The 18,454-nt window shown below is 44.3% G+C and overlaps 1 protein-coding gene across 4 annotated transcripts in view; it reads left to right on the top strand.

Annotated features, from left to right (window-relative positions):
• The first annotated feature begins 10,062 nt into the window (after positions 1–10,062).
• TFCP2 (transcription factor CP2) overlaps positions 10,063–18,454 on the top strand; it is a 46,963-nt gene continuing 38,571 nt past the window's right edge. For 2 of the 4 annotated variants that reach the window (XM_015065718.3, XM_015065715.3), the window contains exon 1: positions 10,064–10,888. In XM_015065718.3, the coding sequence (XP_014921204.1) occupies positions 10,767–10,888 (122 nt within the window). In that variant the 5' untranslated portion in view covers positions 10,064–10,766. Of the gene's footprint in view, positions 10,889–18,454 lie in introns of all 4 variants that reach the window. The other 2 variants (XM_015065716.3, XM_015065717.3) reach the window with 2 other exon arrangements.

The raw sequence follows: 18,454 nt of genomic DNA, 5'->3' as shown, positions 1-18,454 counted from the left end.
AGAGGGGCACACGAAACCCTAAACCAGACAGCAAGGCCCTGGGGAAAAGGCCACCATCCAGGAAGAATGGATGGCAGCCCAAGAAAGTCTCTTGTGGAAGGTGACTTAACTCTAATTTTCTTGGTGACTTTGAGCCTTGGATACTGGAGGAGAAATCTTGTTTTTTCTGGAGTCTTACACCATGTGTTTGTGCAAACAGTCCTCCCCACCCCTGCCTGCCAGAGCTCCTCTGAGTCAAGAATACCCCTGAAGCAGGACGGCTCTTGCCTACAGAGAGGACGAAGATGGCACACTGAAGGCGGGCACCCCATCCAAGCTGCTCAGTGAGTTTCCCAGCCTCGCTGTGGCTGGACGGCCCCTGGAACTCAGTATGTTACTCCAGGAGGTCGGGCGAGCACTAAGAGGTGTGCTTAGGTGAACCTAGACTCACCGTGTAGACCGTGTCCAAGGGCCACAAGTCACAGAGCCAGATCAGCAGCTGCCCTCCACGGCACCTCACAGGATCTACCCTGACAAAATGGCTGCCAGGCGAGGGTACAGCCCTACCCCACTGGTCACCGGCACAGAGTCCCCTCTTGGTCGAGCTTCCTCTGGCTTGTGGTGTTCCCTTTCCTGCCTACAGCTGGTCCCTGTCAGGCCCTACAATGCCAGAGTGGCCCCCCTCTTGGCGGCCCTGCCAGTGAGAGGACGGTTGTGTGTCAGATTTTCCCCAAACCCCCTACGTACGCACACACTCCTGCCCCAGTGCGTTCGGACCGCCCCAACTTTCCAGAGTGTGGTGGGAACGAGGAAGCAGGCGGGCACCCTGCCTGCCCCAAGCCTCCCGGGAGAGGATACGTCTCCAAGGGGGAGGCTTCACAGTCAAGTTTAGGGTTATCCGCCTGTGTCAACGAGATGAGGGGCTCACTCGGGACGGGCATCGTAAACAAGTTTTCAGTAAGAAGACCCAGGCTGCTGGCGTCTGTGAAGGATTCAGTGACTTACACGTCAATAAATGAGAGAGGTAGGCTTGCACCCGCAAACACTTGTGTTCAGATAGGCTTTCTTTTTTTGAGAGAGACAAGTGGGTCACAGCTGGAGCCCTGGGAGTAGCATATAATCCAGGGTGTGTCCGTGGCAGTAGATACGCAGGAGAATACCATCTGTCCTGGTCTGTGAAAAGAAGATAATGAAGTCCTGGTCTAAATCAGGCCTGGCCACGCTTTCTCAGCTCCTCCCTTGTCTAAATCTGTCTTCCCGGGGCTGGGTTAGAACGACACCATTTTCTCCCCTGTGGGAAGGATGAGTAGGTCTTTCGGAGGAAGGATACTAGGGGCAGAATTTTTGCAGGCTGAAGTCCCCAGGCATGGGGTGCAGAGTGTCCCTGAAGAGTGCCCAAGGCAGAGCTCACAGGCCTGCTGTCTCTGCTCACGCTCCCCCCCCCCCCCCCCCCCCCACTGTAGAGCCCTTGGGGGAACAGCTATCTCCACCAGAGGCGGGTTTTCTGTTTTGCTTCTGATAGCATCAGGTTCTGAGGGGTGTCGATATGAATTTTGTTTTGAAAGCACCTTTCTGGACATAACCCAGAGCTTAGTGGCTCCTTTGGCATGGAAAGGCAGGAGAAAGGGCAGAAGTGATTTAACTGTCTGTGTGTGGCATTGTTTGCTTTGTTTTAAAATGGGAGAAGACCAAAATTTCTATGGCCTGGTGAGTCAGCTGGGGTCTGTGACCCTGCACTATCCATAGCATTTTATCTAGTGGGGGCCCGGGAAAGAATTTGGCCAAATGGACTGAGGAACACACTTGAATTTGGAATGAGAGTCCCTGATGTTTTTGTGTCCTTGGAAACCCAATCACCTTCCTATGCCTAGATTCGCTTCCTGTCTCATAAGCCAGGCTCTGACACTGAGGTTCTGACTATTCCCTGACATGGGGCAAAGCCTGCTGAGGGCTGGAGTGAGGGGTGGGAGGGGAAAATGGGGATGTAGTTGTGTGGAATAAACAGTATTTTTCTTTTGTACTGGTCTGTTCGTTTATCCTTCGCCTCTCAGGGTGGGGCTGATAGGGAGAGGCCAGAGAAGGATCTGGGAGCTGCCTTTGCTATCAGAGCTCAGAGCCTGGAAAATCCCACTGCAAGAGGGCGAGACCCAGTGCCCGGGACTATCACTTCAGAAGGCCCTGCCATGACCCTCCCCATGGAATGCAGGTCAAGGGGATGTGCCCTTTCTCTGCATAGGGCCCCAGAATTCCCTGCAAAGCCCACTTTCCCTCCCCTCTTCTCTGAGTCCCGATAGACTGTGCACATTCCTAGCCCCAAGAGATGACCAAGGGACAGCTCTCTGTTGGAGAGCTGGGGGGATGGAGTTTGGATATGCAAGCTGGAGTGTTGATAAGTATATACAAAGCCCTTTGCAGTGTGAGGTGCGTCTGCCACCCGGGGAGAGAAGGCAGGTAGTGGGCTGGGGACCAAGACTGGGGAACATTCTAGCACAGAACTTGAAGTCTAGCACTTCAAGGAGTGCTAGAAGTCTAAATTCAAACCTGGCCTTCCAGGTGATGATGAAGGTATGCTTGTCGTGATAGAAGGCTAGATCATCTGCAATTAGCTTGTCTTAATACAAATTTAGCTACATGGTAAGTGGATCTTCATTTGTGTTGTTGCTCAGGCCTACAAATGTTAGGGCCTGCCACTTGAGCTTAGAGCAAGGAGGGCACGGCTATAATAAGGGCCCCCCTCTTTACTTGTCTACCTCCTAGGAGTTGGCTTCATGCCATGCACCCCTGCAGCCCTCCCTCCTTCCTCTTCCACCTACCTGGTATGGGTAAGGTCTGGGCTCCATAATCGAAACAGGTGAGAGCAAGGCATCACCTTTGATTCCACCCAATTAACATCCCTGAGCCAGGCAGTGTGCTTCATTCTAGATTGTGTTCTACCACCCTACCTCCACCCAAGGGACAATAGGTGTCCAATATTCTGATGTAAGGCTCAGGGGCCAGAGAAGCTTTAGCACTCTGAAACGATGGGGCAGAAAAGTCAAATAGAAGCCAACACTTACTTCTGCATGGATGTCATAACCCTAATATTAGCTGTCCACACTAGGCTGGGATTCCTCAGTATCCAGGTCAGGGGCACACAACAGGTCCTTGACAAATGTCCGATAGATGACTGAATGTATTTCCTGTCCTCTCCTTCAAGAAAATAATAAGAGCTAAGTCATTGACTTCATGCAACTGGGAGAAAGCAGGTACAGAAACAGAGGATTCTGCTTAGCCATGCAGGGTTTAGATTGTGCTATGGGGGAGTGAATGGAATCTGGCCAACAACTGGCCTTGACCTGGGAAAGGCAGCTACCACCAGAGCAGTCAATGGAAGCTGATATCTCTGGCTTAAACCAGCCGAATGTGGTTCCGGACAGTTGGCCCAGGACAGCCTACAAGGAAGAGGGGTGGGTTTGTGGAGGGACTGGAGTTTCTATTCCTGGGATGTTCTTTTGGATTCCTGGACCCAGTTCTTTTTTTTTTTTTTAATTTTTTTTTTTTTACGTTTATTTATTTCTGAGACAGAGAGAGACAGAGCATTAGTGGGGAAGGGGCAGAGAGAGAGGGAGACACAGAATCCGAAGCAGGCTCCAGGTTCCGAGCTGTCAGCACAGAGCCCGACACGGGGCTTGAACTCACAAACCGTGAGATCATGACCTGAACTGAAGTCAGTTGCTCAACCGACTGAGTCACCCAGGCGCCCCTTCTGGACCCAGTTCTGATGTGTGTGTGGAGGCTTCCCCACACCAACGAGCAATCTCGGACACCAACAAGGTATCCGAGAATTCAACTCAAGAATTCATCCACCTGAAGATAGCATCAGATTCCACAGGTAAAAGGCTCCGTCCCACAAGACCACCCTCCACTTCAACCACCATCAAAAGCCCAGGCTGTTACCTGTGCTTCTGACTGACCAGCTATAAATCGGAGGCTCCAACAACCCCCTGCCAGTTCAGGATGCCAACTGTGAGTATAGGTTGTTACCTACACTTCTGACCAACTGGCTGTAAATTAGACGTTCCCATGACCCTCTCTTTGAGTTCAATGAATTTACTTGAATGGCTCATAGAACTCAGGGAAACCCATTTACTCACTAGAATAAGTGATACAAATCAACAGCCCTGTGGTGAAGAGATACGCATGGTGATGTCCTGAACAAAGGAGCTTTTGTGTTCTTGGAGCTTGGGACCCTGGCATGGTGGCACATGGAACAGTTCTGTTCCCCAACCTGGAAACTCTCTGAACTCCTTCCTTTGGGGTTTTTATGGAGGCTTCATTACACAGACATGGTTGATTAACTCATTGGCCATTGGTGATTGATTCAAAATGTAGTCCCTCTCCCTTTCCCTGAAATCAGGAAGTGGGACTGAAAGTTCCAACCCACTATTCATGGTTAGTTACCCTGGGAAGCAGCCCCCATCCGTAAGTGCTTTCCCAAGGCCAACTTTGTTTTTTATTTATTTTTATTTTTTTTTAACGTTTATTTATTTTTGAGAGAGAAAGAGAGTGTGAGCGGGGGAGGCGCAGAGAGAGAGGGAGCCACAGAATCTGAAGTGAGCTCCAGGCTCTGAGCTGTCAGCACAGAGCCCGACACGGGGCTCGAACTCACGAACTGCGAGATCATGACCTGAGCGGAAGTCAGACACTTAACCGACCGAGCCACTCAGGCACCCCCAAAGCCACCTTGGTTAACAAACCCAGTTGTGGTGGAAAGGAGGTTGTTATGAACAACAAGACACCCATTTTACCTTCATGGCTCTGAAGCATTTTTAGGAACTGAAGACAGACCAAATATCGCAAAAGATGCTGGGCTCCCATAGCCCTATTGCTCAGGAAATTCCAAGGGTTTTGGGGACTGTGAGCCAGGAACTATGGATGAAGACCAAATATGTATGAGAAATATATTTTGGTTATATATATGTGTGTATATATATATATATATATATATGTAAATTTCTTATAAATCATCATATTGCAGCTGTCCACCGTGCTAAGGACTACTGTGAAGGGAGAACTGGTCTTTTATGGACTGGAGAAGATTGCGCTGGTTTCTGGATACAGATCACAACCTGAAGTTGTTGGGAGCTGCATGGCTGTGAAAGCTTTTGATTTCTTTTTCTCTCAACTACACTCCTTCAAAGAAGCCAGACTGGAGCTCACGGGCTTGTCGGGGTGGGATGTGGGAAGACGTGAAGAGTTAAACCTAGGTGGCCAGTCCCTCAACAAAGCCTGCCCGGATAATGGTTTCTTCCTGTTATCTAAACCAAAATGCCCAATAATTGCCTGGGGAACCCAGCAATAGAGACTCTGACTTCAGTAAATGAATGAGAAGGGAAGAGTAGGGGATGGACAGGTGCTGATCCAGAAGCTTGAGCCCTCAAGCCTCTGAGAGAATTGATTTGTCTTGAGAAGTAGGCAGGACAGGTGCTAGGGTCCCCCTTTTATCAGTCATAATAATACTGATCACTATGTGCTAGGTACTCTTCTAAGTACTTAACATGCATTTTGTCAGTTAATTCTCACCATAATTCTGTAAAGCAGTAACTATGCCCATATTATTTATTTTTTAAATGTTTATTTAATTTTTGAGAGAGAGAGAGAGCGTGCACAAGCAGGGGAGGGGCAGAGAGAGGGAGACACCGAATCCAGACCAGGCTCCAGACTCCAAGCTCTCAGCGCAGAGCCTGATGCCGGGCTCGAACTCACCTGAGCCAAAGTCGGATGCTTAACCAACTGAGCCACCCAAGCTGATTCCTATACCCATTTTATAGGTAAGGAGTTGAAGTGCAGAGAAGATGAGGAACCTACTCAGGGTTACTTTGTTTGTGTGCTGCAGAACCAAGTCTTGAACCCAGGTAGGCTGCTTCTAAAGCCTGTCTGCTTAACCTTATGCTATACAGGATGGGACCTGGGAATTGCTTTTCTGTCCTGATCATTTTCGTAGGATTCCCACATGTTTTCACCATCCAGGGTAAGCTCTACCGTGTTCTGTAGAGGAGGAAGAACTTTTCCTTTACCCTTTTAGGTTCTTTTGGTGGGTCACTTAATTAAATCGACAAAACAGGGGCGCCTGGGTGGCTCAGTCGGTTGAGCATCCAACTTCGGCTCAGGTCACGATCTCGCGGTCCGTGAGTTCGAGCCCCGCGTCGGGCTCTGTGCTGACAGCTCAGAGCCTGGAGCCTGTTTCGGATTCTGTGTCTCCCTCTCTCTCTGACCCTCCCCTGTTCATGCTCTGTCTCGCTCTGTCTCAAAAATAAATAAACATTTAAAAAAAAATTAAATCGACAAAACACACCAAGAGGAGAAAAAGAAATCTAATTGCATACGTACAGAAAGCCCATAAGAACATGAGACCCCCAGGTGGTCAGGCAACTGAGGCTTATATGGCCTCCTGAGCTATGGGGATGAGGGTAGAGGTTTGAGACTTCACAGGGGAGGAAGATAATTTACAGGAAGATGGGAAGAGCAAGTAGTTGGTAAGTAAATGTTTGCCACGGGATGCAGAGACAATGGAGCCAAAAAGGAATCGGAACAAACAGGCCCTGTTGAGCTTCCCACAGCTACCATACTTAGCTGATATTCTCTGTAGTTATCTCTGATGATAGTTCTCTTCCTGGACTAGGCACTCCGTCTCAAGTATTTTAGGCAGTTAAAAGTAAAGTAAAAGCTTCTCCTGAGTCTTTTGGGCCTTGACTGACTTCAGCTCAAAGCAGTCCACATGCCAAAGCGGCACATTTTGGGGAGGCTCATTCTGAACCTCTTCAGTTCCATCTAAACAGTGTCTGTTTCGGGACCTAATCCAGAGAAATGAACCCTTTGCAGATAAGCCTTAACGCCACCCAAATGGTCCAGAATACTGAATTTGGAACTCTGTGCCACAGGTATTCTAGTTAATCATATTTATTATCTCTAGTAAGAGCCGTGATTTGCGTTGTGGGATGAATTTACGCACGCAAACTTTGGTTTATTGATAGGGGGTGCTGGATTTCCAGGGGAACGCCTGGTGATCTTTTGTTGGAAGCAGAGTTCCCAGGGCTATCCCTGGAATCCCTGTTTCTAGCCCTGGCACTCCAATTTCACTCTGAGTTACACTGGGAAAGGGAGAGGAAGGAAAAAGTCCATTTCCCCCAGGCACAGAATTCCAGGGGTAAACAGTCAATAAAATCTTTTCCCCACAGAGGGATCTGGGCTCACAGACATAAATCTCAAGGCTGATCTGCATTCCAATTGGGAGGGAAGCTTAGGAATTATTTTTCATCTTACCCAGTTTATTTTAGAATTAATAAGTGGCAAGGAGGACTTTTGTGACGCCTTTATTTTGGTTCAGAATTTAAACTTGAGCTCAAGCATTTCTGAGAAGAACATGTCTGTTTCTAAATATTTTCCAGAGGACAGGGCTCTATGAGATTCTCGGATATGGCAATGATCTCTTCCAAACATCTAATATGAATATTCCTTGCTTTATTTTAAAGTTATTCACTTTGTGCTCTTTTTCTGCATGTTTTTAAGATTTCATTTTTAAATGTGTATTTATTTATTTTCGGAAGAGAGAGACAGAGCACGAGCAGGAGAGGGGCAGAGAGAAAGGGAGACAGAGAATCGCAAACAGGCTCCTAGCGGTCAGCACACAGCCAGACACGGGGCTCGAACTCACGAACTGTGAGATCGTGACCTGAGCAGAAATCAAGAGTTGGCCATTCAACTGACTGAGCCACCCACGTGCCCCTAAGATTTTATTTTTAAGTAATATCCACATCCAACGTGGGGCATGAACCCCCAACCCCAAGATCAAGAGCCACATGCTCTACTGACTGAGCCAGCCAGGCGCCCCTATTTTTCTGCAGATTAAAAAAAAATGCTTTTAAGCCACCTGGGTGGCTTAGTCGGTTAAGTGTCTGACTCTTGATGTCAACTCAGGTCATGATCTCATGGTTTGTGGGTTTGAGTCCCATGTCAGGCTCCGTGCTGGCAGTGCAGAGCCCGCTTACAATTCTCTCTCTGCCCCTCTTCCTCCTCTCTCTAAGATGAATAAATCAACTTTTAAAAAATGCTTCATTCACGTGACCAGTTTCTGAAAATTTATGTTCGCACCTCTGCAGGCTTCAAAATGCATCTCTGAAAAGAAGGCTGGTAGGAAGCAGATGTTTTTTTAGGTTAAAACCATCCACAGGGACACAGTGGCATGATGATTACATGTCCAGACTGTGAGATCAGTCAGGCTTCACCACTCACAAGCTGAGTGACCCTGGACAAGTCAATTAATGTTTCTGAGCCTCAGTTTCTTGATCTATGAAATGCATCTAATAATGGTACTTTTCTTACAGGAGTGATGTGAGAATTAAATGAGATTATGTACATAAAACACCTAGTCAGGGGTTGGCACTTAGGAAAGGCTCAGTAAATATGAGCCTCTCATTATTACATCAGAGATTTAAAGTTACTTGCCCAGATGATGCATGTAGAGATGGAGTTGTCATTCAAGGAGGCATGGTTCCACCTAAAAGGCATGTAAAAATACTACCATGGATCTAATGTTCGTTTACAAAGAATTTTGATTATGGCATCTCTTTTGGCTTCTGAGCCCAGTTCCAGTTGCTTTACTCATAGGCACGTTTTTAAAATAAATTTTTTTTAATGTTTATTTATTTTTGAGAGAGACAGGCATTGCGAGCAGGGGAGGGGCAGAGAGAGAGAGGGAGACACAGAATCTGAAGCAGGCTCCAGGCTCTGAGCTGTCAGCACAGAGCCCGACCCAGGGGCCTGAACCCACAAACCTCGAGATCATGACCTGAGTCAAAGTTGGACGCTTAACTGACTGAGCCACCCAGGTGCCCTTATTTATTTTTAAAGTTTATTTATTTTGAGAGAGAGTGAGAGAGCAGGAGGGGCAGAGGGAGAGAGAGGGAATCCCAAGCAGGCTCTGCACTGTCAGTGCTAGCCACATGCAGGGCTCAAACTCACCAAACATGAGATCATGACTGAGCTATCTAGGCACCCCTCAATAAGCATTTTTAAAAAGTCCTATTGAATGCAGAAACTACACTAGGAGATATGTAGAACACAAGCCTGAGAAAGATTTCTTTCCTATTATTTAGGAAATCGCAGTCTAGCGAAACAGGCAAATATATACAATTCAGGACGAACTGTAAAAAGTTAAATAATGAAATACAACAATGAGCCAATACTTTCACATATAGGCAGTGTTTTATAGTGAAAAATATCATCAGACTTTGGAATCAGCTCTGAAGTTGGCACGGTAACTTAGTTGTGGGCAATTTAGCCCCATTAGCCTTCTTTCCTTACTAGTGAGAGGAGGGTCATAAATACTCACCCTTAGAATTATAATTCTAATTGCAAGATTGTCTTGAGGATTACTAATAACGTAATAAAGTTCCTGGCATATAGTTGATGCTTGATAAACAATGGACATTACTATTTAATCCTAATAGGACGAAGGCGGAGCAGGGATGGTTATCCTTGCTTTTCAAATGAGGAAACGAAATCTCGGTGAGATAAGTGATTATTCGAAAAGTCACCAAACTAGCAAGTGAAGACGCCAACCCAAATCGTGATCTTCCGACCACGACCTTTTTGAAAACGACAACTTTCACCTATCTCATGCCTGTTCAAACGCATCAGGGGGAATGCGGAAGATGAGTAGAAGCCGCGTCTTGACCTTCGGAGAGGTGAGTTTAAGGAGAGCGAGCATTCCAGGATCAAAGGAACCCCTACAGGGAGCTCTGGGGAAACGGTCCGGAGTCCTCCAGGGGCCGGGGTGAGTTCGGTAAGACTAGAGTGAAGGCTCCATCCACGCCCTAGAGTGTCGACTTGGTACACCGCCCTAGGCAGGACTCAGGTAGCCTCAGAAAGAGCCATTTAAACAGCAGACACCCGACGCACGCGGGGTCCTCTCCCAGACCGCCCAGCCCATCTCCGGGGGCGGGGAGGGGCCGTCGCGCAGCTAGCCTATCATCACTGCCGAAGCCCGCGAACTCTCTTCCTCATTGGCGACCTCCGGGGTGACGTCATGTTCGGCGGACCCGCAAAGGAAGAGGGCGCCATGATTGGTTGGCGCTGGGGCGGCGGGCGGTGGAGGACCCTGGCGAGTCTAGGTTTCCAGCCGGTGCTGGACTTTCCCCTTCCATGTTCCGAGGCTCTGGGGAACTGCAGAGGGCGGGGAGTCGGCTCGGCGGAGACCTGGATTGGGTTCTAAGAGCCGTGGGATTGAGAAGGGGTGACCGGAAGTGATCTTGGGACTGACCGGAAGCGAGGCCTGGAGGGGAAAGGGAGAGCGGGTCCCGGGAGGGAGGGGGGCTTCCAGCAGAAGGGGACGGGGGAGAAAGGTGCGAAAGCGCCGTGGGAGTGCCGGGTAGGCAGTGGGTCGCTGCTGCTGGTCTGTTTGGGAGGCAGCAAGTGACCATCACGAGCTCGAGGGGAGAGCCCAAGCAGTGGGAGTGCGGGAGCCTAGGGCTGCCTCAGCGGAATCTGGAATAGCTAAGCACAGGGGCCCTCGCACGGCTCCAAAGAACTGGGTGGGAGGGATTTTGGAAGTCGAGGCAGGAGCCAGGAGCTGAGGGTACGGCAGATTAGTTGTGCGGGAAGTGCGGTTCGGGCTTGGGGGTGGTCGTTGAGGACGGCGTGGGAGATCTTGGTTTGGAGTTTTCCACAGTCTTGCCCCCATTGGGTAGAATCACACTACTTGCCTTTGTACAAGAAACGGTGTCTCCTGGGGCAAGGAAGGAGCCAGCATGGCCTGGGCTCTGAAGCTGCCTCTGGCCGATGAAGTGATTGAATCTGGGCTGGTGCAGGACTTTGATGCTAGTCTGTCCGGGATCGGCCAGGAACTGGGTGCTGGTGCCTATAGCATGAGGTGAGTGAGATTTTTACCTGACCCTGCACCTTCTGAATAACAAAAGCAGGGAAGGGAATGAATAAGGTTGGAGGGGTGTGGGAGGGAGGTATTTAGAGTTAAATAAGCTGTCTGCGGTTAGGTAAAATTGACTTTTTTCTTTGTTACTTTGAGTAGTGACTACTGTGGAAGAAATGGAAGAAGAAGGCAGTGTCAGGTCTGTGCAGGATCAGTGGAAGAAGCAGGAATGGCCCTTGGCTAGCAACCAGATGAATGTTGAGAGGCCGTTGTGCCAGTGTGAGAGATTGGAGACCTATAGTGTGTATGTGTATATGTCGTCAGGTTGGGCTGGAGGTGTGTGAAGGGGCCACATCTGGGGAGTTGGGAGCTGGGGTTTATTGATGAATATTGGTTGACTGCTTCTTGGAAGGAAACCTTGGTGAAGAAGCCCACACATCTGTACCTTAGCTTGCTTTAAGGATTAATTCTAGGATGTCTGCCTTTTGAAACATAAGCTATGAAAAGAAAAAGTGTCAGAGAACTTTTAGATACTTCTAGATCTTAGTGTATCAAGTCAAATATTGATCAGAAATAAAAATCTCCTATGAAAGAAGCATAACCTCCCATGTAATTTATTTGCATGCATTAGTTATTTCATTTCCCCAGTATAGTTTGTTTCATTTATGAGATGTACGAGAATCAGGTCTGGAAATGTTGAAACACCTGCACGTGAGGGTTAGATGGAATATAATTGGGTTTCCAAATGCATTATAAGGCTCAATCTAAATAAGTGAGTTAGAAGAGACTTCAGAACTTAACAGTTTGAGTTTATAGGAGAAAGATGGTTTTTATGGTGAAAGCGGACAAATTTTGTGTTCTGATCACGAGATACTTTGAGAGTTATGTAATGTAAACTTCTTGTCTTTATCTCTGCTAACCCAAAATGGATTTTTCTCACGTAAAATAATGAGTTAGAACTTAGTACTTCATCTTCAGGAATCTGTGCTTACAGCTAGAATAATAAAGGCTATCTTGTATACATACTTAAGTGATTTTCAGGGAAATTTAAGTGCTATCTTGCAATGCTCTTAGTGTTAAGAAATTTAACTCTAGTTTTGTCTGTCCTTGTTTACATAAGTCTGGCCCGAAAAATAGAGATTAACTTGGTCTGAAAATAAATGCCCTAACCCTGAGCTTATGCTCAGTATCTGACATAATATTTGATAATTCATACTGTTGTTCATGTAAAGACTACCACAGCAAAAAGTTTGGTTTTGTCTAGTTTGTCAGAAGATGGAGATAATTAACTATAACCATACTTGTTATAAAAATAGTTAACATCGTCAACATTCTGTGCGTGTGTCATGTGCTTTCCGTACCATATAACCTTACATTTAAAACTGCTTTCCGGTGTCATACCCCGAATGGTCTACGCTGGTATTAGTCGAATGGTTTGCAAATTCACACCTTTAGAATTTTTTTCTAACATCAATTCTGCAAGAGTTTTCCAAACATCACTTTCTGTTTTCCCCAGAGCACGATGTGCCAAAATGTCAAGTATTTTTTCTTTCTTTTTTTTCACCTTCCTCTTTTTCATGCATTTTGCTCTTGTCACACTCTTCTCCTGACTTTGATACACATTTAATCATTTGCATTAATTTGTGTTAATTAGATATTAGTTCTGAAACGTTTGTGTTCATGAGAGTCCTCTAGAGTGCTTATTTAAAAATAGTTCCCAGGGCCTCATCTTCAGTGATTTTTCTGGGGCACAGGCCAGAAATCTGATTTTTTTTTTTAACTTTTTTTTTTTTTAACGTTTATTTATTTTTGAGACAGAGAGAGACAGAGCATGAACGGGGGAGGGTCAGAGAGAGGGAGACACAGAATCTGAAACAGGCTCCAGGCTGCTCTGAGCTGTCAGCACAGAGCCCGACGCGGGGCTCGAACTCACGGACCGTGAGATCATGACCCGAGCCGAAGTTGGCCGCTTAACCGACTGAGCCACCCAGGCGCCCCCAGAAATCTGATTTTTTAAACAAGTTCTTAGGTGATTTTGATGCAGGTAATCCAGCGACCACATGTTGAGAAGCACTGACTGGAGGAGTTTTTATACGCAAAGACCATGATTCTTTGCTCTTTGTGTTTCTGTCTATAATTAAACCTTCTAATCGATTTTCCTACAGCTTTATTAGGGAAAATGTTCTCTTTGTCAAGCTATTTGTTTTGTAAAATATATTCTCTGATGTATTCATTCTAACCTAATTTTCTTATTTTCTGCTGCATCTTATAATGGTTTCACTTCAGATCTATTGATTTATATTTTATAAAGATTCACCTTAACTGGATTTCTGTTTTGGACTTGATCTGCCCTTATATTCAGTAATGTTCTTTTTCTAAATGGTTCTTTAATATCTTTCTTACTTTTTCCCTTACACTTTAATACTTGGTACAAACTTTTATTGTTAAAATAAAGGAAATCCCCTGAAAAAAATGCTAAGCGAAAGGAGCTAGTCACAAAAGATAACACAATGTACGATTCCACTTCTATGAAATGTCCAGAATAGGCAACTCTGTAGAGACAGAAAGTAGAATAGTGGTTGGCTAGAGCTTGGGGAAAGAGGTAATGGGGGAGTGACTGCTGATGGTGCTGGGTTTTTTGGGGGGTGGTTGATAAGTGTTCTAAAATTGTGGTCCGGGGCATCTGCCTGGTTGTCGGTAGAGCATGTAACTCTTGATGTTCGGGTTTGAACCCCATGTTGGGTGTGGCAATTAATTAAAATACATACATACATACGTATATACATACCTGCAAATTAATTTTGATAGTTGGGCAATTCTGTGACCACACTAAAGACAACTGAACTGTACACGTTAGATGGGTGAATTGTATAGTACAGGAATTGTATCAAAATAGTGCTGTTATAAAAAAAAAAAAAAGGAAAGAGGATCAAGTTCTGTATATTGAAAAGAATTTTATGTCTTTCATTTTTTTTTAAAGTTGAGGTGGAATTCGCATCATGTAAAATTAACCATTTTAAAGTGAACAATTCAGTGTTATTTGGTACATTCGCAATGTTGTGCGACCACCCACCACTCCCATCAGTCCAAGAGAAAACCCTGTACCTCGTAATGCAGTTGCTCCCCATTTCCCCCTCCCCCTCTGTAGTCTGTGTGCATGGATTTACCTATTTTGGATATTTCATATAAATGGAATCGTGTAACGTGTCCTTTAGCGTCTGGCTTCTTTCACTTAGCATGTTTTCAGGGTCCATTCGCAGGTAGCAAGTATCAGTAGTTCAGTATCTCATTCCTTTTTATGGCTGAATAACCCTTTCTATGTATATAATGCAGCTTGTTTATCCATTCATCAATTGGTAGACTGTTTATAAAGGAGATGACCATGACATTTTGTTTTTAAATTTTTTTTAATGTTTACTTATTTTTGAGAGGGAGAGAAAGAGCAGTGGAGGGGCAGAGAGAGGGAGACAAAGAACCCGAAGCAGGCTCCAGGCTCTGAGCTGTCAGCACAGAGCCGACACAGGCTCGAACTCATGAGCCAAGCTGTGAGATCATGACCTGAGCCAAAGTCATATACTTAACTGACTGAGCCACCCAGGTGCCCTGACCTGAAATGTTTATAAACATTCGTATACAAGTTTCTGTGCAGATTTCTATTTTTCTGTGTAGATTTCTTTTAATTGAGGTATAATGATATATAACTTTGTATTAGTTTAAGGTGTACAGCATAATGATTATGTATTTGTATATATTGCAAAATGATCACAATGTCTCGTTAACATCTTTCACCGTACAAAACAGTTTTTTTCTTATGAGAACTTTTTAAAATTAATTAATTTATTTTTAATATAATTTATTGTCAAATTGGCTTCCATACAACACCCAGTGCTCATCCCAGCAAGTGCCCTCCTCAATGCCCATCACGCACTTTCCCCTCTCCCCCAACCCCCATCAACCCTCAGTTTGTTCTCTGTATTTGAGTCTTATGAGAACTTTTAAGAGCTACTCTCTTAGCAAGTTTCAAATCTGCATTACAGTATTATTAACTATAGTCACGATGCTGTACTAGACATATGTTTCCATTTCTCTTGGGTATATATATCTAGGCGTGGAATTGCTGGCTCATATGGTAATTCTATGCTTAACTTTTTTGTTTTTAAATCTAAAGACTTTTTAGAGCAGTTTAGGCTCACAGAAATACTGAGAGGAAGGTACAGAATTTTCCCATATACCCTCTTGCCTCCACACATGCATAGCCTCCCCTTTTATCAACATCATTTACCAGAGTGGTACCCACTCTGTACCTACATTGATGAACCTAAATTGACGTATCATAATCACCCAAAGTCTATAGTTTACCTGAGAGTTCCCTCTTGGTGGTATACATTCTGTGGTTTTGGACCAATATAGAATGACACATACCCATCATAGAGTATCATACAGAGGATTTTCTCTGCTTTAAAAGTCCTCTGTGTTCTGGGTGGCTCAGTCGGTTGAGCATCTCAGGTCATGATCTCACGGTTTGTGGGTTCCAGCCCCACGTCCGACTCTGTGCTGATGACTCAGAGCCTGGAGCCTGCTTCGAGTTCTGTGTTTCCCTCTCTCTGCCCCTCCCCTGCTTGTGCTCTGTCTCTCAAAACTAAATAAATGTTTAAAAAAAAAAAAAAAAAGATCAACTTGAAAAAAAAAAAAGCCCTCTGTGTTCTGCCTATTCATTCCTCCACCCCAACCCTGACAACCACTGATTTTTTTTTTTAAATGTTTCCAGTTTTGCCTTTCTAGAATGTCATAAAATTGGAATCCTACAATATGTTGCCTTTTCAGATTAGCTTCTTTTACTTAGAAATATGCATTTAATATTCCTCTATGTCTTTTCATAGCTTGATAGCTCATTTCTTTTTAGTACTCAATATTCTATTTTCTGGATGTACCACAGTTTATTCATTCACCTACTGGAGGACATCTTGATTCCTTCCAAGTTTTGGCAATTATGAATAAAGCTGTTATAAACATCCATGTGTAGGTTTTCGTATAGAGATAATTTTCAACTCCTTTGGGTAAATACAAGGAATGCAACTCGGGATTATATGGTAAGAATATATTTAGTGTTGTTAAGAAAAGGCCAAACTGTCCTCCAAAGTGGCTGTACCATTTTGCATTCTTACTACAAATTGGTGAGAGTTCCCTTTGCTCCACATCCTTATCAGTATTTGGTGTTGTCAGTGTTCCGGATTTTGGCCATTCTGGTAGGTGTATAGTATATACTAAACTTTTTCAAGAACTCTCAAGCTATTTTACATAACATCTGAACTGCTTTATGTTCCATCAGCAATATATGAGGGTTCCTGTTTCTCTACACTCTTGTCAGGACTTTTTACTTTCTATTTTCTTTTTGTTGTTTTTTTTAATTAAACCCATCCTAATGAGTGAGAAGTAGTATGTCATTGTGATCGTGTTTTGCTATTCCTTGACCGTGAAGTTGAACATCTTTTCACGTACTTGCTGGCCATTTGTAGATCTTCTTTGGGGAAGTGTCTTTTCAAGTCTTCTTTTTTTTAAAGATTTCATTTTTATTTTTTTATTTTTATTTTTTCAACGTTTATTATTTTTTTTTTTTTGGGACAGAGACAGAGCATGAACGGGGGAGGGGCAGAGAGAGAGGGAGACACAGAATCGGAAACAGGCTCCAGGCTCTGAGCCATCAGCCCAGAGCCCGACGCGGGGCTCGAACTCACGGACCGCGAGATCGTGACCTGGCTGAAGTCGGACGCTTAACCGACTGCGCCACCCAGGCACCCCTAAAGATTTCATTTTTAAATCTCTACACCCAACTTGGGGCTCAAACTTACAACCCCGAGATCAAGAGTTACATGCTGTACCAACTGAGCCAGCCAGGCACCCCATCAACCGACATATGGTCCCCAGCTTACGATGGTTCAACTTATGATTTTTTTGACTTTACAGTGGTGTAAAAGTGATACACATGGTAGAAACCATACTTCCAATTTTGAATTTTGAACTTTAACTGGGCTGGTGGTATGAAGTCCAATACTTTTCATGATGCTGGGCAGTGGCAGTGAGCCACAGCTCCCAGTTGGCCAGGTGATCATGAGGGTTGCAAATGATATGCTTATAACTGTACAGTATCCATACAACCATTCCATTTTTTACTTTCAGTACAGTACTCCATAAACTACATGATATTCAACACTTCGTTATAATATACGCTTTGTGTAAGATGATTTTACCCAACAGTAGGTTAATGTAAGTGTTCTGAGTACATTTGGCTAGGTTAAGCTATGATGTTTGGTAGGTTAGATGTATTAAATACATTTTTGACTGACAGTATTTTCAGCTTACGATGGGTTTATTGGGATGTAACCCCATTGTAAGTCAAGGAAAAGCTGTACAAGTCTTTCATACCATTGGCTAAATTTATTCCTGTGTATTTTACTCTTGGATACTATTCTACATGGAATTGTTTTCTTAATTTCCTCTTTGGATTGTTTATTGCTGGCAATAACTACTGATTATTTAGAAACTACTTTTTTATGTTGATCTCATATCCTGTAACTTTGCTGAATTCTTTTTTTAGCTTTGGTAACATTTTCCTGGACTTATGGGATTTTCTATATGAAGAGTCATGTCATATGCAAATAGGTATAGCTTCACTTTTTCTTTTCCTGTTTGTATGCTTTTTATTTGTTTTTCTTGCTTAATTGGTCTTGCAAGGACTTCAGTGTTGAATAGTAGTAGTGAAAGTGGGCATCTTTAGCTTATTCCTGATTTTAGAGGGAAAGCTTTCAGTTTTTCACCACTGAGCTGTGAATTTTTCATAAATGCCTTTTTAATTTTGAGGAAGTTTCTATTCCTAGGTTGTTGTGTGTGTATGTACGTGTGTGTGTGTCTGTACGAATGTCCGTGTGTATTATTATGGTAAAATACACGTAAGATTTACCATTTTAGCTATTTTTAAGTGTATAGTTCAGTGGCATTAAGCACATTCACATTGTTGTGAATTTGTTGTGCAAATATTACCACCATCCATCTCCAGAATATTTTTAGTTTCCCAAACAGAAACTCTCTACCCATTAATCACTAACTCGCCTAGTTCCTGACAACCCCCATTTTACTTTCTGTCTCTGTGAATTTGACTACTCTAGGAATCTCATGTAAGTGGAATCATACAAATTTGTCCTTATGTGACTGTCTTATTTCACTTAGCATAATGTCTTCAAGGTTTTGTTGAGTGTTTTTATTGTGACAGGTGCTGAATTTTGTCCAGTGCATTTTCTGTGTCTGTTGAGATGATCATGTGGTGTATTATGTTGATTTCTTTATGTTGAACCACCCTTATATTTCTGGGAAAAATCCTACTTGGTTATAGTGTATGATCATTGGATTCAGTTTGCTAGTACAGTATTTTGTTGAGGATTTTTGTGTCTTTATTCATAAGGGATATTGGTCTGCTTTTCCTGTGATGTTTTTTTACACATTTTTTAAATGTTTATTATTTTTGAGAGGGGGGGGGGTAGGAGCAGAGAGAGAGGGAGACACAGAATCTGACAT

The sequence above is a fragment of the Acinonyx jubatus genome, chromosome B4 (genome assembly GCF_027475565.1).
Source record: "Acinonyx jubatus isolate Ajub_Pintada_27869175 chromosome B4, VMU_Ajub_asm_v1.0, whole genome shotgun sequence".
NCBI classification, from domain to species: Eukaryota; Metazoa; Chordata; class Mammalia; order Carnivora; family Felidae; genus Acinonyx; species Acinonyx jubatus.
The sequence above is the reverse complement of the archived record's forward strand: the minus strand, read 5'-3'. Positions and strand labels throughout refer to the sequence as shown.